General features: G+C 61.5%; 1 protein-coding gene across 4 annotated transcripts in view; it reads right to left on the bottom strand.

Annotated features, from left to right (window-relative positions):
- ANO1 (anoctamin 1) overlaps window positions 1-25,269 on the bottom strand; it is a 174,233-nt gene that overhangs the window by 42,462 nt on the left and 106,502 nt on the right. For all 4 annotated transcript variants that reach the window (XM_066252273.1, XM_066252272.1, XM_066252274.1 and 1 more), the window contains exons 4-11: window positions 19,614-19,712; window positions 18,746-18,897; window positions 17,166-17,220; window positions 13,881-13,932; window positions 11,154-11,219; window positions 10,504-10,559; window positions 5,741-5,782; window positions 265-329 (exon numbers count right to left, since the gene is read on the bottom strand). In XM_066252273.1, coding sequence (XP_066108370.1) covers window positions 265-329; window positions 5,741-5,782; window positions 10,504-10,559; window positions 11,154-11,219; window positions 13,881-13,932; window positions 17,166-17,220; window positions 18,746-18,897; window positions 19,614-19,712 — 587 coding nt within the window. The remainder of the gene's footprint in view (window positions 1-264; window positions 330-5,740; window positions 5,783-10,503; window positions 10,560-11,153; window positions 11,220-13,880; window positions 13,933-17,165; window positions 17,221-18,745; window positions 18,898-19,613; window positions 19,713-25,269) is intronic.

The raw sequence follows: 25,269 nt of genomic DNA, 5'->3' as shown, positions 1-25,269 counted from the left end.
CCCGGCTGAGAACTTAGGAGGAGCCGGTGAGTATGATGGAAGAGCCCGTCCCCCAGTGAGTTAGAGTAAACTGCTTAAACCAAGGCTGCCGGTCCTGCTGGGAGTCCTCGGACCCTCTGCACACGCTCTTCCAGTCCCAGCAGGTTCCCAGGCACTGGACAGTCAGTGCAGTTGGGACACCGGGGACACTTCTCCAGCTGACACCCAGCGAGGGCCTCGCCTCCCACCGCCGCGGCCCGAGGCCCCGGGCCCGCCCTCTCTCACCTGACCAGGTCGATGGGCTGGTACTTGTAGAAGACCCCATAGCTCGCCCACTCTTCATACAGGAGCTGGGGAGAGAGGAAGCGGTGAGGGGCTGGTGACAATGTCACGCTGCCAGCCCACACTCCCTAGGGCACAGAGCCGATGTCCTCAGCTCATAGCTCCAACGGTCACTTCATTCAAAACCGCTCACGGAGAGCCGGCCGAGGGCCAGGTACCGTGCTGGGCGCTGGGCTCTCAGAGGTGAGCTTGGCAGACACAGCCCGGCGCCCTGAGCTCCTGTGCTGGTTGAGGTGGTGGGGTGGGGGTGGGGGGTGAAGATGGACACGGGAAAACTGGGTCACCGCCTTAGGCTCTGGCCAGGGTCTCCCAGAGGACCCACCCTCGGTGGGGGCTGGGCTGCTGCTGAAGGCCAGCGATGGGGTGGGGGCTCCCTGAGCAAGGACGAGACTCCGTTACTAGGGGAAGTTGGGGATGGGGGAGACGCTTCCGGCGTCGGCGTCGTGGAAACCTTCCCACGTGCGGGGCGATCTGGGATAGCCCTAGAACGACCTGACACGGTCTCCCTGGTCACCCCTGTCACACACCGCACCCTCGTGATGAAGGACAGACAGACGCCACCAGGTTTGCGAACAGAGAAATCCATGTGGCACAATTAAAAAAAAAAAAAGAAACACCTCACGGGTTTACAAAGAGCGTGATGTTGATCTCCTGGGATGGGCGGTCTGATGAACACACTCAGTGAACTAAGTGAAGTCTACACACCCGCCATCACCATCACCCCCCCTCCCCTCCGGGCTTGGGGCGGGTGGCGACGAGAGAGACAGATCAGAAGCCTTGTACGAACACGCACAGGGTGTCCCAGGCAGGGTTCTGTGTTAGCCCTGCTGGTTCTAAGCACAAAATCCCACGCACCTGGGGAATCAGCGCTCTACCAGCCTTCACTCAGACTACGGCCACGCGACCGCCTGGAGGGTGGGGAGCTGAGATCCACCTGGGGCCCCCTGTGCCTCGGCCACCAGGGTCCCCTGGTCTCTTCTGCACACTGCAGCTTGCTTTGTGTCCTTTTGACATTTTTCTTAATATTTAAATTTTTAAAAATTGGGGAGGGGTGAGTGGTTTCCTGGGCTCAATTAAAACAATTTTTGGGGGCGCCTCCTATGCTCAGATTCCACATGCTCCCCACGAAAACGTGCATCATCTTATATCATCCCTCTACGCCATGGATGAAATGTTTGTGTCCCCAGAAATCATGTCGAAGCTCTCACCCCCCCCCCCCAATGTGGCTGTATCTGCAGATGGGGGTCTTTGGGAAGTAACGAAGGTGAAAGGAGGCCATCAAGCGGGGGTGGGGTGGGATGTGACAGGACTGGGGTCCTCATAGGAAGAGACACCAGAGCTCCCATTCTCCACGTACACGCGGGGAGGGAAGGTCATGCGAGGACACAGCGAGAGGGGCAGCCGTCTGCAAGCCGGGAAGAGAGCCCTCTGCGGACCTAGCACCTTGAACCTGGGCTTCCAGCCCCCAGAACAGGGAGGCTGAACGTCTGCCATTTAGGCCCTCCCCACCCCCACCCATCTACGGAGTCCTGTGACAGCAGCTGAGCTAACACACTCTCCCCCCACGACGTCGGGCGTGTCTAGGCGCAAACGGAGCTTCAGGTTAAGTCTCTGCACACTGGATGCACTGGGGCGGCTCCCGCTGCCACGGGCGGGAGTCAGGCGGTCCCTAGCGAGGGCCCTCTAGAGAAGGTGTCTGCGTCCCCTCAGGCCCCTGCAGCTCTGAGGCGGGACACCCAGGCGACCATGGGCACTGAGCTTCCTCGCTGGTCACACACACACACACACACACACACACACACACGCGCCTCCGAGAAGCGGGGAGGGAAGTCACTGAGAAAAGCCCACTGTGGTCTCGACCTTGCTGTCGGGACCCTGGGCCGCGCCTGCCCTGCTCTCTCTGAGAGCTGCTGCCTCGAGATCTGACGTCCTCCTAGGAGTGGTACACACAGGATGGACGCAGCGGGGTTCCAAGTTCTGACAGTCTAAGGGCGAGGCTTGCTGCTGGGGCGGGGGCGGCCGGGCGGGCGGGCGGTTGGCAAGGGGCCGCCCACGCTGTCTCGGAGGGGGAAGGGTCCAGCAGTTGGAGCTGCCCTGCTGTCCTGAGATGCCCGAGCTCTGCTGCGTCTGGAGTGGACGTCCTGGGCCGGCCTCTCTGAGCCCCTAGTTGGGTGGTCCTGGGCAGACCCTGACCACGGAGCTCTGCGTGGGTGAGCTGGCTGAGCCCTCCCCTCTGAGCTCCAGGCCTCCTTCCCACGGGAGAAGGCTGTCCTTCCTGCGGCTCACAGAAGGGACCCAGCGGGACTCCTGCCGTTAGGGAGCTCTGTGAAAGGCAGAGTGGGGGTGGGGCGGTGGGGGGGTGAAGCCAGCCAACGTGGATGAGATCACACAGCACCTCTGGGAAAGCACGGTGGCCACCGCTGTCTGGGCAGCCTCCTCCCCTTGGCTGAGGTCAAGTCGCTGATTTATATACCAAGACAGGCTGGGAGGCGTGTGGGAGGGAGGGGGAGGGGCAGGGAGATCTTGAGTGGGGGACAGAGAGAGAGAGAGAGAGAGAGAGAGAGAGAGAGAGAGGCCAGCACTGTGGAGGGACGGCACAGCGGGAGAGCCTCCCGAGGGCATGGCTGTGCCGTGCTTGTCACCGTGCTCCCAAACCCGCTCAGGGGGACTGGCCCCAGCAGGCTGGCTGCCACCTGCGGAGAGCGGTGACAAATGAGGGTGCACCCGGCTTCCTACACAGGCCACGTTACCTCGGTGGGACTTTCTTCCTGCCCAGGAGACAATATCCATCACCCTGCAGCTGTCGGTGTAGAGAAATCTGGCTTACGATTTCCCTGTTGCTGTGGGCAGACTCCGAGAGTGAGCCCCAGCTTCATGAGCCGGGTGGGAAATGCCAGGGCCCTGGGTGGGTACGTGGGGGGCTGGTGGCTCCAGTCACAGTGACCTAGAGCCTCACAGTACCCAGACCTTGGAGGGATCCTGGCTCAGCCTGCTAGCATCCCTCCTGCCCAGATCTCCCACGGGCCCACATGCTGGGGCACTGATGCTGTCCTTAACAACTGTGTATGGACGCGCCCCTTGCCGTGTCCCCCAGAATGGAGGCCCCAGGAGGACCAGGTTGGTCTGGTTCATGTCATCCTCAACACTTCGAACAAAGCCTGGGGCAGGTAACAGGTTTCCAGTAAGTAATTGCTGGAAAGAGGAAGGAAGGGAGGGAGGGAGGGAGGAAGGGAGGGAGGGAAAAGGAAGGGAAAGGGAAGGGAGGGAGGGAGGGAGGGAGGGAAAGGGAAGAGAAGGGAAAGGGAAGGGGAAGGGGAAGGGGAAGGGAAGGGGGATGGGTTAGTACTCTCAGGTCAGCCCAGGATGGAGCAACCTCAGTCCACACCTAGAGGAGGCGACGGGGCTCAGAGGGAGAGCTGCACCCCACCCCACCACAGCGACCGTGCCTGCCCCTTCCTCAGGCCTCTGCTCCTCCAGCTCAGCGCAGGAAGACAGCCTCAGCTGGCCAGGGTCCCTCTGTCCTGTCCCTGGGGCCAGGCACCCGGGGCTCTTGCCACTGACAGGATGTCACAGGCTTTGTTGTTGGAAAGGTGCAATGTTTAGGTCTCTTAAGGTCACTTAAGGTGGGGTCATCATGAGAGAATGAGCAGTTCTGTAAGGTTCTAAATTAGGACCCAAACACCTCTCTGGGGCATCCTCCCTCCCTGCATGGTTTTCATTATTCCATCCATCCACCCACCCATCCATCCACCCATCCACCCACCCGTCCATCCATCTGTCCATCCATCCATCCATCCATCCATCCATCTATCCACCCACCCATCCATCCGTCTATCCATCCATCCATCATCCATCATCCATCCATCCATCCATCTATCATGCATCCATCCAACCACCCAACCACCCAAGCTTCCATTCTTCCTCCTGTCCATCTGTCCAGCCCTCTCTCCATCCACCCATCTAGCACTCCCTGACTACCCCCATGGGCTAGGCCTTGTATTCATGGCTGGGACATACAGTTAAAGAGGGGATGGGTGGAGAGTGAACAGTGTTCTAGGCCGAGAGAACAGGAGGGTCTGGGTAAATATGAAGCGGTGTTTGCTGGGCCAGGAACACAGCAGTGTCTAGTAAGCAGTTCCCAAAAACACAACTGAATAAGACAGTGTTGGCCCTGATGTGACCGCTGGCCGAAGAATCTTCAGATTAGCAAGGTGGCCAGCGTGGCCAGAGCATGGGCCGGAGGGCAGGGGGCCAGGGTGGACGGGCCTATAACCTGGAGGATGGAACTGGTTTTGAAGGGGGTCACTGGTGCCCAAGGGATACAGAGAGAGGAAGGCTGAGGTTGGCCAGGCCAAGCCGGGCTTGCGGAGGGGATGGGGCATTCTGTAAGTCATGGGGTCCCAGACGAATGCCAGATGTTCCACTAAAAATAACCAAATATGTAATTTTGTGCTAGCTCAGATAGCATCTTCAGCTGGATTCCTGGGCGGGCAAGTTGTATCAAGTACCAAAGGTTTAAAGACATGTATGGGGGGCTGGAGGGAGGCAGGGACGGAGAACATTCCAGACGCAGAGGTTCCCAGCCCCTGTGATCTGGGACAAGGCCACCATTGTGTCGTTCTCAGGGAAGTGTCTCTACCCACCACCTTGGAAGGACCCGCTCTCGGCGTGAGAGGCAGGACAGGGGGGTTGAGAGGGACACAGGGCCCAGGGAGGGCTGCTCCCTGAGGGGAGGGAGGTCTGAGCTTGTTTGGGGAACAGAGAGGGGTGACACGAGGTCAGGAGCAGGCACGTGTGCAGGACAGCAGGACAGAACTTTCCGGAGTGTGGAGGGGAGGAGGAGAGAGGGCTATGGTGGGGAGATGTTTACACGGGGCAGGGGTGGGGGTGGCTGGAATCAGGACCACCCACTGGGGAATAAAAGAATCACTTGGTGTTTCCCAAAGTGCGTCCCATGGACACCAGCTCGATAGCTGGTCCATCAGAAAGGGTTCCAGGTCAAGTCGGTTTGAGAGACACCGGGTTGAATGCTACCCGACAAGTTTCCCCGGGGGCACCGCTGGCCACAGCGGTTCCCCAACTTACTTGCCCGGGGGGCAGGACAGGGTTAGGCTAAAAGAGAACTGGAGGTTTTACCCCGCTCAGGTCTGGGCTGCCTCCGAGGGGCACAGCCTTTTCCACGGCTACACTAACCTGCCACGGATGCTTCTGAGAATCGGAAGGAGCAGAAAGAACCAACTGGGTGGCGTTAACCCTCGTTCTCCCTCCAGCGTGGGAGCAGAAGCCCTGTGACCGCTGATGCCCGTCGTGCAGCCCGCCCGGCGCGCCCAGGGTCTGCTGCTGGCCCGGACCCTCCCGCAGCCCCGGGGTCCCTCCAGGCCTCTGCCAGGGCGCCCGCTCACCCTCTGTGGCCACTTACTTTTCTGTCATTGAACTCCACGTTCTCACCTTCGTAGTCTCCCTGTTTGGAAAAAAAGAAAGAAGTATTCTTATTACTCCAGGGAGCTCTCAAGTACTTTCCGTGCCTCCTGTTTCCACACAAAGCCCGCAGATGCTCACTGACACGGTCAGACAATCCCAGGACAGGGCAGACGGTGGGCCAGGCGTCCCTCCTTGGCACAGAGCACCCTGTGTGCCCTGTACCAGGGGCAAAGTCCAAGGAAGGTCCTTCAGTGGCTTTCTGGGTCTGGAGAGCCATGGCAACAGGTGAACACACGTTCTCCTCTGCAGGACAAATCTCCATGTCTGGTCCCCACCGCCCCGCCCACATGGTGTCCCCGTCCACTCTCAAGGGTCCCAGGACGGATGATAAACGATAGGGTCACTGCCCATAAGAGATCAAGGAGCCCAAATCTCTCCTTTTACAGACGGAAACATTGAGGCTCGTTGACCTTCCTGAGGACAGGAGGCTCAGTTTCATCGAGCCCGGGACTAGATCCCGTCTCCAAGGGCAAGGGAAGAGCGGGATCTAAAAGTCAGAAGTGAGCTCCACGTCCCAGCACGGACACCGGTGACTAAGCAGGGGCCACGAGGGAAGGGCTCTGTGAGGACCCGCAGGACTGGTCCCGAGGGTCGCCAGGTAGATAAAGTTCTGAGGCCTCCCGGAAGTCTGCCCACTGCCTATTCTACTCACCAGCTCCTTCCATGGCCCCACGACCCCACCAGCCCCGCTGGCCATCTCTGGGTGGGGAGACCTTGACCACCAGGCCAGCAACCCGACACCCTGGTCTCCGCATGGAGATGCCCTGAGAGCAGTTGAACCAGCTTCCTCCAGCGTCTCCAAGGCCCCTGCCCTGCCCGTGCCCTGGGCTGCTTCTGGCGGCTGAGACAGCCACACGGTTCCCACAGCAGCTCATCTACGCAGAGGTCAGTTAGCTGGTGACCTCGGGGAGAGGGGCGTGGATGCCCACCCACCAGGAAGGAAGCCCAGAAGCTGCTTGAGCAGCCGGCTGAATTGTTAAAGTCCCTCTTCCGCGGCGGACACACTGATTACGAAGACCTCCGGGGGTCTCGCTCAGAGCACACACCGTCTTAGCAGGCGCTCTCTGGTTGGCACCGTGGCCCACAGATGTTCTCCCTGACAGATGTTCTTTGGGAACAAATGAATGAATGAATGAATGAACGCAGTAAGCCAGGCGTGGGAAGGGGGCGGCGATGCGGTGGGCTGCGCACGGGGGCAGCGAGCGGTGACATCGAACAGCTCAGCGGCGAGTGAGATGGATGGATGATGGAAAACTTAGAGCTAGGGCGACACAGCATGCCGCCAGGAGCCTGTGCCGCCCAGGGGCCGAGGGCGCAGCTGCACGGCGGGCCGTGTTCTCCGTTTACGCACGTGCAGAATGCACCTGGCCCCACTCAGAGCGATGTCTGACTACCGGCTTGGGTCCTGAAGGAGGTGGGTAACACTCCGCATCCCCCAAGTCCCTAATCTGTCTGGGCTCCTGGCTCCACTCTTCCTCGGCTGTCTGTCCCAGCAACTCCAGCCTCAGTTTCCCTGTCTGTAACGTGCAAACAGTCTGCTCCAACAGCAGACAGACTCAACTGTTGGACAAATGCGGTAGTGAAGACGGAGAAGGGGGTGCATTTGGCCTTCAGGGAAGGACGAGACGGTGGTCCCCACTAAGGGACAGAGACGTAGCTCTGGGGTCAGAGGGCCCTGGCTCCTCTGCCCCCTCCAGGGGGGCTGTGTGACCTTGGGCAAGTTACTGAACCTCTCTGAGTCTCCTTATCTGCACCAAATTAAAAAAATAAAATAAAGCTACTAACTAAATAGGGTTCTCTGCACACAGTAGGTGCTCAGAAAGATTGATTTCTCCCCTCTCCCTTTCGAGACTCAAAGAGCTGGCTCAGAGCAGACAGGGAGGCTGAAACGATGCAGCTTCTGCGTCCCTGACACTTCGTCACAGGGTCACCAGCTCAGAGACCGTGCAGGTGACTGGCCAGTGCTGGGCAGGGGCTGCATTCCCGGTGCCATTGGGGCTCAACGCTGGGTGAGTGAATCCCCTCCGGGACCCCTGGCTTGGCAGGAGGAGCCTGGAATGATGGTGGGGACCTGCGGGGCTCTGAGCCCTGCCTTCGAAACATTCATCCAGCCACAGGTCGCTCACGGGGCAACGCCACTAGCTCCAGCCCACACCAACGCCACATTTACTGAGCACCTAAGGGTGCCAGCAGCGAGCTGTCATGAGAGACACACACAGTGAGTAGTGGCCAGAAAGTGGTGTCTCAGTGGGACAGGGAGCGTCAGAAGCTTAGAGTGAGGGAGGCAGGGACAGATCACCCGTGCTGGGGATGTGGGGGGGGGCGGGGAGTAGAGGGAGGGAGGCAGGGACAGATTAGGATGCGGGGGGGGGGTAGAGGGAGGGAGGCAGGGACAGATTAGGATGCGGGGGGGGGGACGGGGAGCGGGGGGTAGAGGAAGGGAGGCAGGGACAGATCACCCGTGCTGAGGATGTGGGGGGGGGGCGGGGAGTAGAGGGAGGGAGGCAGGGACAGATTAGGATGTGGGGGGGGGCGGGGGTAGAGGGAGGGAGGCAGGGACAGATTAGGATGCGGGGGGAGCAGGGGGTAGAGGGAGGGAGGCAGGGACAGATTAGGATGCGGGGGGGGGACGGGGAGCGGGGGGTAGAGGGAGGGAGGCAGGGACAGATTAGGATGCGGGGGGGTGGGGGTAGAGGGAGGGAGGCAGGGACAGATTAGGATGCAGGGGGCGGAGAGCGGGGGCGTAGAGGGAGGGAGGCAGGGACAGATTAGGATGCGGGGGGGGCGGGGGTAGAGGGAGGGAGGCAGGGACAGATTAGGATGTGGGGGGGGCGGGGGTAGAGGGAGGGAGGCAGGGACAGATTAGGATGTGGGGGGGGCGGGGGTAGAGGGAGGGAGGCAGGGACAGATTAGGATGTGGGGCAGCGGGGGGTAGAGGGAGGGAGGCAGGGACAGATTAGGATGTGGGGGGGCGGGGGTAGAGGGAGGGAGGCAGGGACAGATTAGGATGCGGGGGGGCGGGGGTAGAGGGAAGGAGGCAGGGACAGATTAGGATGCGGGGGGTAGAGGGAGGGAGGCAGGGACAGATCACCCGTGCTGGGGATGTGGGGGGGGCGGGGAGTAGAGGGAGGGAGGCAGGGACAGATTAGGATGTGGGGGGGGCGGGGGTAGAGGGAGGGAGGCAGGGACAGATTAGGATGCGGGGGGAGCAGGGGGTAGAGGGAGGGAGGCAGGGACAGATTAGGATGCGGGGGGGGACGGGGAGCGGAGGGTAGAGGGAGGGAGGCAGGGACAGATTAGGATGCGGGGGGGCGGGGGTAGAGGGAGGGAGGCAGGGACAGATTAGGATGTGGGGGGGGGCGGGGGTAGAGGGAGGGAGGCAGGGACAGATTAGGATGTGGGGGGGCGGGGGGTAGAGGGAGGGAGGCAGGGACAGATTAGGATGTGGGGGGCGGGGGGTAGAGGGAGGGAGGCAGGGACAGATTAGGATGCGGGGGGGGGCGGGGAGCAGGTGGGTAGAGGGAGGGAGGCAGGGACAGATCACCCGTGCTGGGTATGCGGGGTGGGGGGCGCGGAACAGGAAGGCTTGGAGCAGATGTGATGCTCTGTCCGCCCTGGGGGAGGGGAGAGGCACGGTCCGGACAGAGGCGGTGGGAAGAGCATTGCGGGCGTAAGGAACAGCATGCACGAAGGCGCAGAGGTGGGAAGCCAGTCAACCTGGAATCACGATAGTGAGTGACAGGGGATGGGAAGCAGGTCAGTGTTCCAGGGGATGGCCCCCTGTGCTTCCGGCACCTTCCCTCTGTCCCGTCTGTGCTGCTGAAAACCCTCTTCTTTCTGCCTTCCCTCTGGCACCCCACACTGGCCCTGGCAGCGGCACGGGGCGGGCGTTCTTCCCGACTCGCAGGTGGGGACACTGAGGCTCAGCGAGAACAGGGGGTATTTTCCACTGCAGATGGCTGAGGGGCGAGCAGCCAGGACGGGAGACTCTGGGCCCCTGCCCCCCCCACCCAGGTCCACCCTCTTCCTCCTGCTTCCTCGCCGTTGGTCTTTGTAGTAACGCACATTGGGAGAGTTCGAGATCTTCCCTGCGGGGTTCCCACACTGCTCAGGCCCCGTGGCCCATTCCCAGTGACCCGCTGACCTCTGGTCCCTGTTCCCATAGAGACAATAAGAAGAAATCATCTCGCTCCCTCAACCCTGAGCCAAGACAACGCGGGCCGGCCGCGGCCACGGGCTATATTTGTCAGGGGGATTCCAGTGGGATTTGGAGATTGAGCTCGGGAAGCTGGCCACTGGCTCTGCAGAGACAGATAGATACACACACACAGGGCCTTGGTCCTTCTGCCAGAACCCGGCGGGATGGGGCGGGGCGGGGCGGGGCGGGGAGACCGCGCCAGGGAAGACATGGAGTGGGCCCCACTGGCCACGAGGGTCAGATAAAGCCCGGGCCGAGTTTCGGCCACAAACGCGTCTGGCGGAACGGTTCTGCAAGGCAAAGATGCCCCTGTAACATCTCGGTCCCGATGTGGAAGAACAGAGCGGGGCCTGTGCGCCGCTGACATTTAAGGGAGAGCCAAAGCCGGAAGCCCAGACCGTAGGATAATTAAAGCTCTCCCCCCCCCGGGGGTGCGTGGCCCCGTGGGGGATTCGGGGAGTCACAGGACGCAGAGATAAACTGTGCGTGTCAAGGTCACTTACATCGTGCAGGGGGTAGGCAGCCGAGTACACCCCGTTGGCCAGCAGGCTCGTGATGCCTTAAAAAACAAAGGCAGAGAGAAGATTATGGACTGGCCCGTTTCCCCCTGGCCCCGCCGCTCCGTGCTCCAGCACAGCCGGCCCGTCCCGGGCCCGGGTTCAATCCCCGAGCCCAGCGTTCATTTCCTCAAAGCACACCGCACCACACCGCACCTGGCCGCACACAGCCCCGCCACCTTCCTGGGGCTTCCTCCCCGCCATCGACTAGATGACAAGGACATGCTCTACGGGGCAGAACACGAGGAGGACACAGAGAGAGGAAACACCAAGAGAAAGAAGTTACGTCTGGGAGGAAGGAAGAACCCCGCCGAAACCAGCCAGTCACCAACTACTCTCTGCCCGCTCGATGGAGGGCAAAGCCTACAGATCAGAAGGACGGATTTTTAATTTCTATTATTTTCCCCCAACCCGAGCAACCGGTTAGAAAAGCTGAATCATGAGAAAAAAATACGGATGGATGGGGGAAGGGGGGAGGGGGGGCGGGGAACGGATGGTTGTCAGAAGCACACATATGATTTGGAATTAGATTTTCAGGTTGATTGGAGAAGCCGAAGGGGAGGCCTGCAGGGCCCCGCGGGGGCGGAGGCACTTACCGTATTTACCACACTTTCGTCTCTTACTTAAAAGGGCAGAGTCCTTCTTTCTTCCCTCTCCTTGCCCTGTTCACACATCCGGCTATTAGTTACACGCACCAGGGCCTGGCAGGCGTCCCCAAACTAGGGCCTCACGGGCCACATGCGGCCCCCTGAGGCCATTTATCCAGGCCCCCTGCCGCACTTCCGAAAGGGGCACCTCTTTCATTGGTGGTCAGTGAGAGGAGCACTGTATGTGGTGGCCCTCCAACGGTCTGAGGGACAGTGAACTGGCCCCTGTGTAAAAAGTTTGGGGACCCCTGGCTGACGGGATCAAAGCTGCTGCGTTCGCAGGGGGGAGGGGAGCGCGTGTGCGGGAGGGGGGCGGGGAGGAAGCGCACCGAGGGTCCGGTGCTCGGGGGCAGGGGCCTGAGAGCCAGGCCTTAGTTTGCAGACCCCAGGCCCTGCGCTGAGTATGTTGTCACAGTGACCACACGTGTGCCACCATAGGCATGGGTTTGGGTGCCCAGCCCTGGAAGAGAGCACTGTGAGAGGGGACGGCGGGGCTCGGCCCTGCACGGGGACAGCGGAGTCCTGGCTGGGGCTCTGGTCTCGCTCTGCAGGTAGTTTTTCGGGGTTCGGTGCCCCATCGAAGGGCTCCCAAGGAGCCCCTTGCTGGTCACAGAGTCATCTGCCCGACCCAAGAGGCCTTCTCGGTCACAAGCCAGTCATATCTGTTTTCAGTGGCCAGGCCGGCTGACCCCTCTGCTCCTATGAACTAGGTGGAAGAGGGCTTCCTGGAGTCCACTTAAAAACTGACCATGTCCTCGATCAGCGATCGGGAACAGTCGGTCAGAGCACTGGAGGGACACTTAGAAATCCAGACCAGAGAGAGGTGGGAGCAGGTGGCTAAAATCGCTCACGGGTGAGTTTGCCTGCGACAAGAGGTGGCGTGGGGTCCGGTCCAGGTTGCCGGCCGGCTCCTCACGGTTCCTCGGACGCTCTCCACACGGAGCCGCCCGTGCACGGCTCCTCCCTCACTCCCTCCTCCCGCTGCTTCTCTGTGCCCAGCTCTCCCCGTCCCCCACCCCCCTGCAACGGCAAGGTTACGATCTGGTGTCTCTGATCATCGACTACCTACTTCCCTCCCCCAGAATACAGACCCCTGGAAGCAGGGATGCTCCTGGGATGGGGCCTGGCAGGTGACAGTCTCAACCCTTGGTGAGTGACTCGGAGGCCAGCAGGGTGTTCAGACGCGCCAATGTGAAACGGGGCGGCAGGCAGAGAAGCAGCCGCCCCCCACCCCCAACTAATCTGCATGGACACCCAGCACGGATACAGAAATGGTGGGAACATGAAGTGCTCATCCCCAGGGCCACCTCCAGCGCACGGCCCCAGACCCCGGACTCTCACAGCAATCACGCACAGTTCCTCGGGAAGGGGCCCGACAGGGAGACGGAGCTCTGAGACACAGCAAGGGGGCTGGAGCCACGCTTCCTGCCCCCACCTCTGGTGACCCGGGCCATTCTGGAGGCCCTTGCTCTTTCAAAGGTGGGCCGGGTCTATGGGGACACTTTTCCTGTGGGCTCCTCCTGACTCCTGGACGAGGCCTCACTCCCTCTGACTTAGGACACGGGCTTCGAGATTTCAGGCCTGGAAGGGTGTCCCTGTGACCAGCCATCGGCCACACTGGCTGGGGGACACACAGCCGGCCCAACCCTGGAGGGTCCATCCTCTCTACCCTGCGTCCTGGGCCATCACCTGCCGAGCAGTCTCCTTCTCCTGCTCTCCTGTCCCCTCCACGGCATCCTGCCGTCTGCAGGGAGCGGACCTGCGGGGACTCTCGCCCCTGAAAACACAGACTCCGGCTCCTACAAGACCCCCCCCACCCCCCATGGCCCTCGAGCCGCAGCCTTGCGCCCGTCTATCCCGGTACAGCACGGCAAACTGCACCGTCAGCCCAGCTCTGGGCAGGGCATCATGGCTCAGAGAGGAAGGCACTCTTTTCTCTGAAAGGCTCCAGGTTAGTTAGTTAGTTAGTTAGTGCACTCAGCCTGCAGCTGTCGGCTAGGGACTGGGGGCGGGGGTGGTGGTGGAAGGGGGGCCGGGGGGGGGCACAGTTCCCCTCCACACACACACTCTAATCGCTGGGATGGTTCTGTGGCAGGTTCCGGAATCAGGGCGTGTGTCAAGGGGGAGCACCATCCCCCAAGGCCTGGTGTGGGGCTGCTGTCGCCAGCCCGGGGTGGGGGGCGCCTTCCATGTTAAAGCCATGAGCCTGCCTGGCAGCACCCGGCCTGGCTTTGGGCCATCGCCCCTGGCAGGAACCCTAACTACTTCCTGCTGGACTGTGAGGGTCAAGAGAGGGTGAAGACACCTGGTCACCTCACCACGGCTTCCAGCAGCGGGACTGACCACCTCTGCGCTGTGTGTGTGTGTGTGTGTGTGTGTGTGTGTGTGTGTGTGGTGGGCTCTGTACTCCACCACAAGTGCCTCAAGCCAAAGAGAAGGGACCCAGACGCTGAGAGGTGCTGGGCCGTAAAACTGCCCCGGTTCCCGTCCCTGGTCTCTGTCCCCGTCCCAGGATGGCTGGCCCTCCCTTCTGAAACGGTCACATGGGCTTAAATCACCAACCCTCTAACATCTCTCTCTCAAGCCGACCGACCGCGCGCCCCCCACGGAGATGATTCCAGGGCGAGATCACCGCTGGGAAACCGTGCTGATGTCAGGCCCCAAAAATGTCCTTACCCATGCTGTACTTGGCCTTGGTACACGTCGTTCTCTTCAGGATTTCATAGACCTGGTGCGAGACAAGAAGGGAGGGGGCGGACGGTCAGTCCGGCGGCAGCGGCACGCAGAGAATCCTGCCCGGGATGGCAGAGAAGGGGGCGCGGGGGAGCGCGGCCGGCCAGCCGGCCCGGGACGACCTCCCACCCCCCTCAGGGGGCCGCGGCCGGCTCTTCTGAGGGTGTTTGGTCAATAGTATCAGGGGAGATTCGATGTTCCCAGGGATAAGTGGCCTCCGAAGGGACCCCCTGTTCCTCTTCCCCTTCGGGAAGCCGGGGCTCTGGCTCTGGGTCGCGCTGGCGCTCAGGGTGAGGCGCTGTCCCGTGAGCCCTGTGATGATGGGTTGGTTACTCTCCCTCCGGCGGAGAGGTGAGCTGGAGTTCAGAGACATGAGGACGCAGCCAATAGGACCACGCCTGGTGTGGCCACGCATGTTTCAGAGACCGGGGGGAGTGGGCAGGCCTCAGACTCCATCCTACACTCTCAGGAGGCTGCAGACGATGGGGCACCCCTGCAGAAGCTTCCTCCCACCCCCAAAGGGTCCCAGCGTACCCCAGCTCTGTGCCCCGTTTACTAAGAAAACATGTCACTTGGAGGCGCCAGGAGCGCAGCTGGGGGTGAATCCGCCTGGCTGGGTCTGAGTCCGGGCTCCACCACTGGCAGCCGTGTGATCTTGGGCAAACTACCTCACCTCTTTGTGCCTCGGTTTCCCCATTTGCACAGTAGGATGAAAATAATCAACCCCACGCCGTAGATAGGCGGGGCAGAGAACACCAAACCCCCTCGCAACCTTCCGCGATGCCCCTCACTTGGGCAAGGTCAACAGCCTTCCTGCACCCCGCCCCCCAAGGCCGACTGTCTGATCTGGTCTTGCCATCCTGTCTGTCCCAGGAACCCCCGCCTGCTGGCTGCTCCTCTCACTCACCAAACCCTCCACCCTAGCCTCAGGGCCTCCATCCTTGCTGTTCCTTCTGTCAGAAGCACTTGTCCCAGAAATCTAAATCAGAGGGGCCTAAAAACAAAACAGGCCGCAGGGCCCCCGCCCTTCCTGCCACTCTGCCTTCTAACTCTGCTGTCTTATCCTGAGGTGCATCCCACCCCCACCTGCCCTATTGCCTCCCCCCCACCCCCCACCCCCCCAGTCTTGGGCACAGGACTGTCCAATGACTGAGTGAGTAAGTGAGTGAGTGAATGGATGATGGTCCACCCGGTTGGCTCCTCCCCTCACCTCCCAGACCAATAGGTGGCCTCTTCCTGACCACACTGACTGTCCTGTAACTGCCTCCTCCCATCCGCGTGTGGTCACAGCCCCCGTTCACAACCACGGCTGTGACTCTGCGTCCACCCGCTTTCCGTCTGCCCTCCCACAGTCGGCCGTTGGCCGTGCTCTCTGTAGGACAGATCTGACCTCCTCTTAAACCTTACTCCACAACCTTCTATGGCTCCCTTATGCCCCAAGGCCGACGGTGGAAGCCCCAGGGGCAGCGCGTTGCTCTGTCTCTGCTGTTCCTGACTGCTACCTGCCTACGAAGCTCTCACCCTGATGCTGGATACTGTTGGGACTCAAAGACCACAGGGCCCGGCTAACCAAAGGCGAAGTTCCGAACCACCAAGGAGATTATCTGCAGCACAGGCCGCTGACAAACCGGCCTCCAGGGGTCTCTGGGAGAGAGTGAGCCCACCACCAGGTCAACGGAGTCATGGGCGGTGTGGTTCGCCCCGACTGCCCTGTCGGAATCGCTTTCTGTGACTTGGGGAATCGCGGACTGAACACAACTTTAGAGCAGATAGATGCTCAATGGGACGGGAACCAGAGCTTTCGGTTCACACGCCCCCCCCCCCCCCCGCCCCTTCACCTGGCCGCCTCCCTGAGAGCAAGAGTGAATTTACAAATTTGCAACTGCTGTGCCCTCGGAGCGTTTGGGCAGCCCTCAGATAATATAAAACGTTGGGGCGCACAGATGCAGGGACACACCGGCACGTGACTCAGTTTACTCCGTCGGTCTCTCCTACCTCAGACGGGTGTAGGAAAAAGAAGCCACCTGGGTTAGAACAGGACGGTTCTCCCAAGCTGTGGGCGTCCCCAGAGAGACGAGTTACCCTCTGCGGACACACGTCAGCCCCTGAGCTATATACCAGCTGGCTGATGTTTTTGTAGAAAAGAATCCCACCCCCCCTCCCCACACCCCTTGTTCATAATTATGGGATTGAATTGCTAAAATTAATAAGCCACACAGTTAATAGTGAAAGTCACGGCAGGGGCCCTGGTCCCAGCACTGCGTCCAGGTGAACCGTGGAGGAGGCTCACGGCTGTCCTTCGAGCAGGAAGCCGGGATCGCGCTCAGGCTCCTGCAGGCTCAGTGACTCCCGGAGTCACGAGGCCGGGAGGGAGCTGAGGGCGGACGGGACCCGGATCTGCCCGTCCTGGCAGCGGCCCGAGGCCCCCAGGCCAGTGCGACCCACAGCACTGTCTCTCTCCTGGCCACCTTCCTGTCTCGGGTGGGGAGCGAGGGGCAGTTTCCTCTCCAGGGCAAGCCCTGCACCCCTCTCTCCCCGCTGGGGCTGGGCCTTCTGGGCCGGGTGGATCGGCTCGGCTGCGAGGTTAATTTCTTGTTTAGACAGAAGTTGGGTCCTGAGCCGTGCGCGGCCCCGCTTGGCTGGCGGACAAGTTGGCGGCCGATGGATAAACATTAAACCAATACCTTGACGAGGGCAGGGCGACCTGGTCAGATTTCAAACCTCGGTAGGCTTCTCTGGCAAAGCCTCGGAGAGCTGCCCAACCCACACGGCTCTGCCGCCCGCGCCCATCCCCTCCGCCCGGCCTGCTGGCGGGCTGGGCCACCCCTGGGCCTGGGGCCCACGTGCGAGGAACGCACAGATTACTGGGCTGTGTGGCCGGGGGCTGGGAGGAGCCCAGACCAGACCCTGAGAGAAATCACCAGAGGGTCTGGAATCCCTCTCCCTCTTTCCTTCCTCTCCTCCTCCTCTTCTTCCTCCTCCTCCTCTTCCTCCTCCTCCTCCTCCTGCAGGGCTGGGCCATCCCCCGGGCCCCTCTGAAGCCCACTCAGTTTTATGACTCTAATTATTTCTGTCACAGACAATTAGAGCCTCTTCCACCCCAAGGAGTTTCTCAGAAATGAAACGATTAAACTTTTCCTGGGGCCACCTGGCCGGTGAGCATGAGCGAGGAGAGGGTGCTGTCGTCCCCTCCACCCCCCCTTCCCGCGCAGGGCAGGTGGGACTTACTATGGAGCTCCGGGTTTTGCTGTCGAAAAAAGAATCCTTGTCTGACAGGTCAAATCTGTAGAAACATCAGGAAGAAGAAGAGAGACCGGTCACTGGAGTCCCAAGGCCCCGCACACCAGACTGTCCCCATGAGCACTGGCTGTGAAATGGGCGAAACCGTCCGCAGCCCAGGTTGTGACCAGACCCCGGGCATTTGGGAACAGTCTGTCTCTGCTTTGCCCTGGCCCTCCGAGAGTCTGGGAGACCCCCAGGACTGGGAAGTGACCCCAGAGACAGGTGTGTTCAGAGCCCCCTTTGGAGGACCCTGCTTCCTGTTGAGGACGTGGTGAGCGGGCAGGGTTTCCGGCCTGTGCCTCCACCCTGCTGGCGGTGGGAAGGGTATCGTGCCGCCTCCCCCCCCCCCCCCCCCGTTTCAGTTATTTAAGATAATCGCCCCGTAGCTTCTACACGGTTTTGGTCCTGAGGTCTCGGGCCATTGAGATTGCTCAAGGTGTCTGAGGGCACGGGGAGGTTGGTGGGAATGGGGGACCCCTGCCCTCAGAAGAGCTGGGAGGGAGGTTGGTGGGGGGGAGTTCCATCCCCACAGAGCCTGGAGGTGACTCTGGACTGACGAGGTAGGGGGTGCAGGGGAGGGGAGGGGACAGGGCAGAGCGAAGGAGGCCGGACCTGGGGTCTTGGCAGGAAGCATCTCCCTCTTGTGCCCGGGAGCTCTGACCCGGAGCTGCGGGAAGAAGCCGGGCTGGGGCCCCTTTCTTCTCTCCTATGTCTTACCCCCAGGAGGATGGGGATAAGCCTGTGACCTCTGCTCCGAGACCAACCAAAACATCTGCCAGGCCGAAGCCCCAGTTCTGAGCCCAGGTGCAGAGCTCCACGCCCTGTGAGAGTCAGGGGTGTCCAGGGGCCCCAGCCGCACCCCGGAGCTGTCCATCAAAGCCCCAGTGTGTTCCCAGAGCCGAAACTTTCTATTCCCACCACGGCCCACGCTCTCGCTCTGCCCGGCGCGGTCCCACGGAGCCCTTGCCCCTGCTGCTGACCCGGGTGGCTATGCCCCACTGCCCAGAGCGGAGCGGGGGTGGGGGAGGAAGGTTGGAGAATGGGAAAAACGTTGCCAGGCAACTCCGGGTCCCCGGGGACCTCAAGTCTCCCCGCCCAGCAGCCTTCAGGAGGGCTGACCAGACCTCCTCCTTGGACGCATCCCACGAGGGGCAGAGTCCGAGGGGGGGCGGGAGGGAGGGGTCAGACCACTGCCTGGGGCTGGGATCCAAGACCCATGCCTGCCCTCGCTTGCGTCCCTAAGTGTCAGCAGGCAGAATGACACGACTTCTTGCCCCCTTCATTCCTCAGTTAACCGTGACCACAGAAAGCATATTCGGGGTCTCTTCTGCGCTCAAGAGCCCCCAGGTCTTACGAGAACGGGCTCCAGGGGTTGCCAGTCCCGCCTCTGTGGGGGACGGAGAGCTCCCTTTGGCTTCAGGGGACTCTATCCTGCAACCTGCATTTCTTATGCCATGTACGGTGAGGACAGGGCGGTCACCCCGCAGCAGGGCCCTCCGGGAGGGGCGGGGGGGCTCCTCACTTACAGGTGCTGCTTCTCCCTGGAGAAGGGGTAGGAGAGTCTCTTCATGGTCTGGGGCCTGTGCTCCGCCACCTTGGGCTGGATGGGGTCTGTGATTTTCTGGAGCACGGAGTTGATTTTCTTCAGGAGGCCTCGGGTCTCGTTCATGTGGTACAGCTGTAGGTGAGAGCGGGAGGGGGGACGGAGCCCACGTCACCTGCTGAGCCGGGACCCTCGGGATCTGTTCTCAGCCGCTCCCGGAACTGTCCCCCCCCGCCCCCCGCGCCCCCACCTGAGACGGCCCACCCTGGGAACACACACCGGGATCCGCCCGGCACCCGTCTCCACGCCCGGCTTCCAGAGAAACCATGAACCCCCTGCCCCCCCCCCATTTCAACAGAGCCCAGCAGCCAAAGGAGCAGTTACAATACATGCCAGGAAACGCCCACCCCCCAACCCCCCATCCCCGGACTTGAGTTTCAAAAGAGGTGACTCAGAGGATCCCAGGGGACCTGAGCTGCCCGGAGGACGTCCTCCTGGCATGGTCTCCCCTCTGGCTGCCCCCCCCGGGACCCCGATGCCCGGCTAGGCCCTGGGAGCGCACTGCCTGTTGGACGGTGTATGAGCCACACAATTTTCAGAGATCGAGAAGAAAACCCCAGGCAGCTAGGAGACGCAGCGAAAATGCGTCTGACGGACGGACGGACGGGCCGGGACACGGTGAGCATGGCACACCCGAGCGGGAACGTGAACTGTGTCTCTGTCACAGCACGTCCCATCCGGTGGCCCTGCCCTTGCCACCGCCCCTCTGGCCGCTGGCAACCCCACCCCCGCCCCCACCCCCACCCCCGCCGCCGGTGGCCTCGGAGCGGACTCGTCCCGTCCCCACCAACCTTCTTGGTGGGCATCTTCAGTTTCAGAAACTCGGCCTCTCTGCACAGCACGTTCCAGGGCGCGTGGATCTTCACAAACCCGACCCCGTGGATTTTCGTCTGGAGGAGGAGAGCTCCCAGTCAGTGTGGGCAGGCTCGGCTGGACGCCGTGCCCCCTCTGGGCCCAGTCGCAGTGTGTCGGGAGCTGGCGCTGCACAGGGCCGCTCTCCCCGGCCCCCGGGGCCCCTCGGCGCCTCACTGGCTCCTCGGGGCGGCGGTGGCAGCCATGCGGAGTCCCCTCCGTGCAGGTGGCGCAGGGGAGCTCGGGAGCCTAAGTCCCACGGAACAGAGGAGAGCCGGGAGGGCCGGGGAAAGGGGGGAGGCCCCAGACTCCAAACACCTGGGACACAGGGGGCTCAGCTGAGGCCCCAGAGCAGCCCCCGCCACAAAACAGGCCCTTTTACAGAAAACCCCGGGGCCCTTCGACCTCCACCGGGGTGGGGGGTGGGGAGGTGGGGACGGTTCAGTGTCCTCTTATCCCTGGACGGGGATGAGGGGGTGATGCCGAAGATGGCCCCTCTGGGGTCAGGCCACACCTCTGCCAGCGCCTGTCCTGTCCCCCGCTTCCCTGAGTCTGCACTGTCTCCATCCTCACGTGGGTGGGCGGCCTGGTATGCGGTGCGCGGGGCCCCAGTGCGAGGCCGGCTCCCCCACCAGACTGCTGTGAGCTCGGACCAGCCGCTTCTCTCTGGCCTAGCGTGTCTGAAGGGCAGGAACGAAGAGGGTGGCCGAGTGCCGCCCGGCCGGGAGCCGCACAAGCCATGGGCTTTCGTGAGAACCGCCGCCACCCACCTTCCCGACCAGCTCGATGACAGAGGCACCACGGGAGCCCCCGTCACAGACAGATACCCGGAGGCTTGGGGGAGACCGGGTCACAGTCTGGGCTCCTCAAAATAAAAAGAGAAAAACTAGAAGCACCAGGTGATTCAGCAAGCCCACTTCTGGGAATACAAAGAGAATGAAATCTGGATCCTGGCACCCTCCCTTGACTCCCATGCTCAGGGCAGCATCAGCCACCATAGCCGAGACAAGGACACAGCCTCAGCGTGCCCAGCGACAAGTAGCTGGATAAAGATAATCCGGTGAGCGCGCGCGCACACACACACACACACACACACACACACACACACACAGTGGGATATTATACAGCCACAAAAAGAACAAAAGCCGACCGTTTGTGACAATGTGAATGAACCGGAGGACGTTCTGCTCCGTGAGATAAGACAGACAGAGAAAGATGCAGCCCGAGTGATCTCACTGACATGGGGAATCCGAAAAAAAAAAAAAAAGCCAATTTCATAGCAAACAGAGAGTAGAAGGGCGGTCACCAGGGGCGAGGGGGAGGGGGAGAGGGAGAGATTAAGCTGCCAGGCTCTAACGTACAGCATGGCGACTGGAGTTAATAACACAGTGTTGCATCGTCGAAAGTGGATCTTCCCTGTTCTCACCACACACACACACACACACACACACACACACACACTACACACACACAGTTACTCCGGGTGGTGATGAATGTGCTAGTTATCTTGATCTTGGAAATTATCCCATGATGTAAATAAATGTATATCAGACCATCCCATTGTAAATTCAAATGTACACAATTATATTTCTAAGTCATTCCCCAATAAAGTTGGGGGGGGCAGGGCCCAGAACCCCATAGCCAGCCAGTGTGGGGGCCCGTATCCCCAAACGTGCCGTGTGGCCCGGAGCCTGCACTCAGTCACGGAGGGGATCCAGGAGGTCCCCACTGACCCTCTTTCTCCTTGTTTCTGCCCCCCATCCCGAATTTCATGTTCGGGAGGTTCTCTTTACAGGGGGGGGGCAGGGTCAACGCAGCAATAACACGCTTCCTCATCAAAGGCACAGGCAACACACACAGAGCTTCTGACCTCCCTGAGATAACGGGGTGGGGGGGAGAGGGGGGTGCCCTGCGACGCTGATGTTATTGCAGCAAAAATCAGAGGGCCAGGAGGTTTCCCTGAGCCAGAGTGGGCTTTGTGAAGTCCACTAGCCTCTCAAGGGGACCTGCAGGGATCTGGGAGCCCCGCCTGGCCCCCCGCCCCGTCCCCCCTGGCTAAAGTCCCTCTGCCTCTCCTTCCTGCAAAGCTGAGGCTTGAAGGGACTGAGTCTCGGCCATGGGAGGGAGGGTGTGGCCAGCCCAGGGCCACACTCCGGACGCACGGAGCCAGGCGGAATCAGGGTCCCCCCTTGCTTCCGGGCCCCGTGTCACTAGCTCAGCCTGTGCGTGTGGGCCCACCATAGGGGTTCACTGCAGGTGTTGGGCAAAAAAAAAAAGCAATGGAGCCAAAGTCACCTGGGGACGGCTTGTAAGAAAAGAAAGTTAAGTGGGACAGACACAGCCACGCGGCGTAAGCCCAAGCAGAAGCCCTTGGATGCGACATTCACAGGAACCCAGGAGAAGCCGGGTGGTCCGGCAGCCCCACCTGGAGCCCTGCCTGGGGAAAGGGGCCCTTCCTGGCACTGAATTCCAGGCGGGCTTCCTCCCCATCTCAAGAGAAGGGCAAATTCACACGTGTTAGGTGAATCCTCTCTCCTCTGCTGAAGCTGACACTGCCCCCCCCCACCATCCCCCTGCAGGGAACTGTTCTCTCCCAGGGCCCCAACCTCAGGGCCTTTGCACAGGTCTCCTCTGTGTAGCTCCAGCACATGGGTGAGTCCTGCTTGGGGCCCTGCTGCTGAATGGGTGGGTGAAAGCTGATGGTGATGGTGATGATGATGATGGTGACAATGACGATGGTGCCGCTGCTGCTGAGGGGCTGAGACCCACTGGGCCCGACGTGCCAGCCCTGCTTATAGGCACGCCTGTGTATGAACGCATTCAAATCCTCACAACAAGCCTGTGAGGCTGGTCCATCAACTGTCCTCGGTTTGGAGCCAGGGAAATTGAGGCATGGAAGTGAATGACATGCAGCGCCTTACAGGAGTGTCCTGGGCTGTGGTAGCCACAAACCAGGTGGCCTTTAACACCACATGTTCATTCTCTCTCAGCTCTGGAGACAGAAGTCCGAGATCAAGGTGTCCTAGGGCCATGTTTTCCCTGGAGGTGCCCCAGGGAGGGTCTATCCTGCCTCTGGCAGCTTCTGAGGCTCCAGGCCTTCCAGGGCTTGTGGCTGCATCACCACAATCTCTGCCTCTGCTGTCACATGGCCACCTCCCCTCCATGCATCTCTGTTTCAAATCTCTCTCCTTTCTCTTCTAAGGATACCTGTCACTGGGTTTGGGATCCTGTCGAGAGGTCCTTAATAACTACTTACATCTGCAAAGACCCTGCTTGCAAATAAAGTTACATTGGCAGGTCCCAGACGACACAGCTATACTCGTCTCAAAGCTGCAGGTCCTGCCCCACAGGACTGTGTTTACGGGGCCGTCCAGCTAGGCTGTCAGGGAAGCTTCAGAGAAGCCTGGGACCGGCAGCTGGGGCTGGAGGCTGCTTCAGGGGCACCGCCAGGGCCAGGGTGATCAGGCACAGGGGCCCACCCGATGGGCAAGGGTTCAGAGGTGTGCCAGCCTGGGTCCCGCTGGTAGGGAGCCTGAAGCCCTAAGGTGGCAGCCCAGGGCCGGGGGGCTCAGGTCAGGTGCGCGCTGGGCAAGCTGCTGCACCGTCTGAATTGCTGCATGGTCTGGCCCTGGTCTAAAGTTGTTGCACCCTCGAGAGGAGCCAAGTATCCAGGAGGGAGCTGAGGGGAGGGGGCTGTGCACACAGCAGGGACCAAAAGCCCTTCCTTAGAGGGACTTAAAGGGCTAGGGATCAGGTGGGCGGGGAGGGAGTCCTGCCCTGCCCCTGTGTGGTCTCCAGCAAGTAACTACCTCTCTGAGCCCCTGTATCTTCATCTGCAAATCTGAGCCATACAGGACTTGCTTCACAGTCGGGGAGGGGCCTGGTGCCCAGCCCCTGGCTGGCGGGAGGGGTCAGACAATGAGGGGCAATGTTGTCCCTGCTTTGGTCCACCTCTCCCTGGCCGCGAGGCAGCTGAGACCACACCTGCTGGGTGGACGGACTCCTTCGTCCGAGAAGCTTCAAGCAGCTTCCCCAGCTCTGGACAGCCACGGAGGGCGCTGAGACCCCAGCCCTGGTGCCTCGTGGGCTCCCCCGAGCAGGGAGCAGTGACCGTGGACAGCCCGCACGCGGCCTCTCCTGTTGCAGAGCAGGGCTATTTCTGCGCACTGCTCATCTGCACGCAAAGACCCAAAATACATCCTTCTGGGTCCGTGGAGATTTCTCTCGACATTGGTCCCAGGGAAACAGCTGGCGGATTTGGGAAAGGGCTCATGGGACCGTTTTGGCAAGAACCCACGCGAGATGTTTTAAAACACGATGCCTGGCTTGACTGCAGCCTGCCCCAGCTGGAGGAAAGTGTGGGCCACCCGGTCCCCTATTCCAACAGCCAGAGGCCCCAGAGCAGTGACATCTGTCCGACGGGGGCCCCTGGCACTGGGGAACTTGGGGAACGCCGATGGGCCAGGGGCGGAGCCTTGGCCTGGGGGCTCTGTGAGGAGACAGGGCCCCCCAACCCCAACCAGACGGGGCGGGGAGGCAGGCCGAGGACGCTGCCCTGGGTGCAGGGTTCTTTCAGCACAAACTAAGTGCGCTGAAACCTCCATCCCGAGCCCACCCCGCAAAGAGCTGTCTCCCCAGAACTCCCCCGGACCGCCTCAGTCACAGGCGGGACCCGTGTGCTCCACGACCCGCACTGTCGTGGCCACCTCAGTGGGGGGCTCAGAGATGGCTGGAAGGGGGGTGGCCGTCTCTGGTGACCCCTGGGGAACTGGCCGCACCACCTCCCACCCCCACCCACCCTCTCCGCGCAGGCCGCCTCCTCACAGCGTGGAGGGCGCCTTTTCCTCTAGGGATACGGGACTGAATCGGGGAGTTGGGAGTCCCCAGGGCTCTAGTGCCGTGAGGGGCGCCTCCCTAACAGTGCCCGCGGGTGTGGCTGCCCCGGCTCACGCTCAGGTGGGGGCTCCGGGGAGGGTGCGGAGCACATAGCAGGGCCCAGAGGCTCCGCCTGGGGCAGGAGCTAGGGCAGCCCGGTGGCTCGGCCAGAGCCCTGAGCACCATGGGGAAAACCCCCCCTTTCTGTCTTCAGCTTCCTCAGCTCCCACAAGGACACTGCCACCCCCATGGGTTCAGGAGGGACAAGGAGGAGGGTGCAGCCTCTTCTGACTCGCCCCCCCCCCCGGCTGCCCTCTGGGAGGGGTCAAGCTCCCTACAACAAACAGGTTCTCAAGGCCTGTGAGGCCCAGTGCCATGTCCCCCACCGGTCCCTTGTGACCAAGTATGTTTTCAGGGACGCAGGTGGCATCAGCCTGCTCTTCCCATTGGCACCAGCTTCCTGCACGGATGTGAGCTGGTTCTGGGGACCGGAGACGTTTGTTTAGCTGACCGATGCGCCCTAGGATGGAGACGGAGTGTGGCATGGAGCAGGTGCTCCGTGACATTTACTGAGAGAGCCCTGGAGGACGATGGGGACCCACGGTCTTCCCCTTGACCTCCTGGCAGGCACCCCGTGCCCACTTTCACTGGCGAGGACCAGGCCCGGGTAAGGCCTGCAGCTCACCCCTGGGGCTGGCTCTGAAAAGCTCATGATCGCCC

This window comes from Saccopteryx bilineata, chromosome 1, assembly GCF_036850765.1.
Source record: "Saccopteryx bilineata isolate mSacBil1 chromosome 1, mSacBil1_pri_phased_curated, whole genome shotgun sequence".
Classification (NCBI taxonomy): Eukaryota; Metazoa; Chordata; class Mammalia; order Chiroptera; family Emballonuridae; genus Saccopteryx; species Saccopteryx bilineata.
Note: the sequence above shows the minus strand (reverse complement) of the source record. Positions and strands in the feature narration are given on the sequence as shown.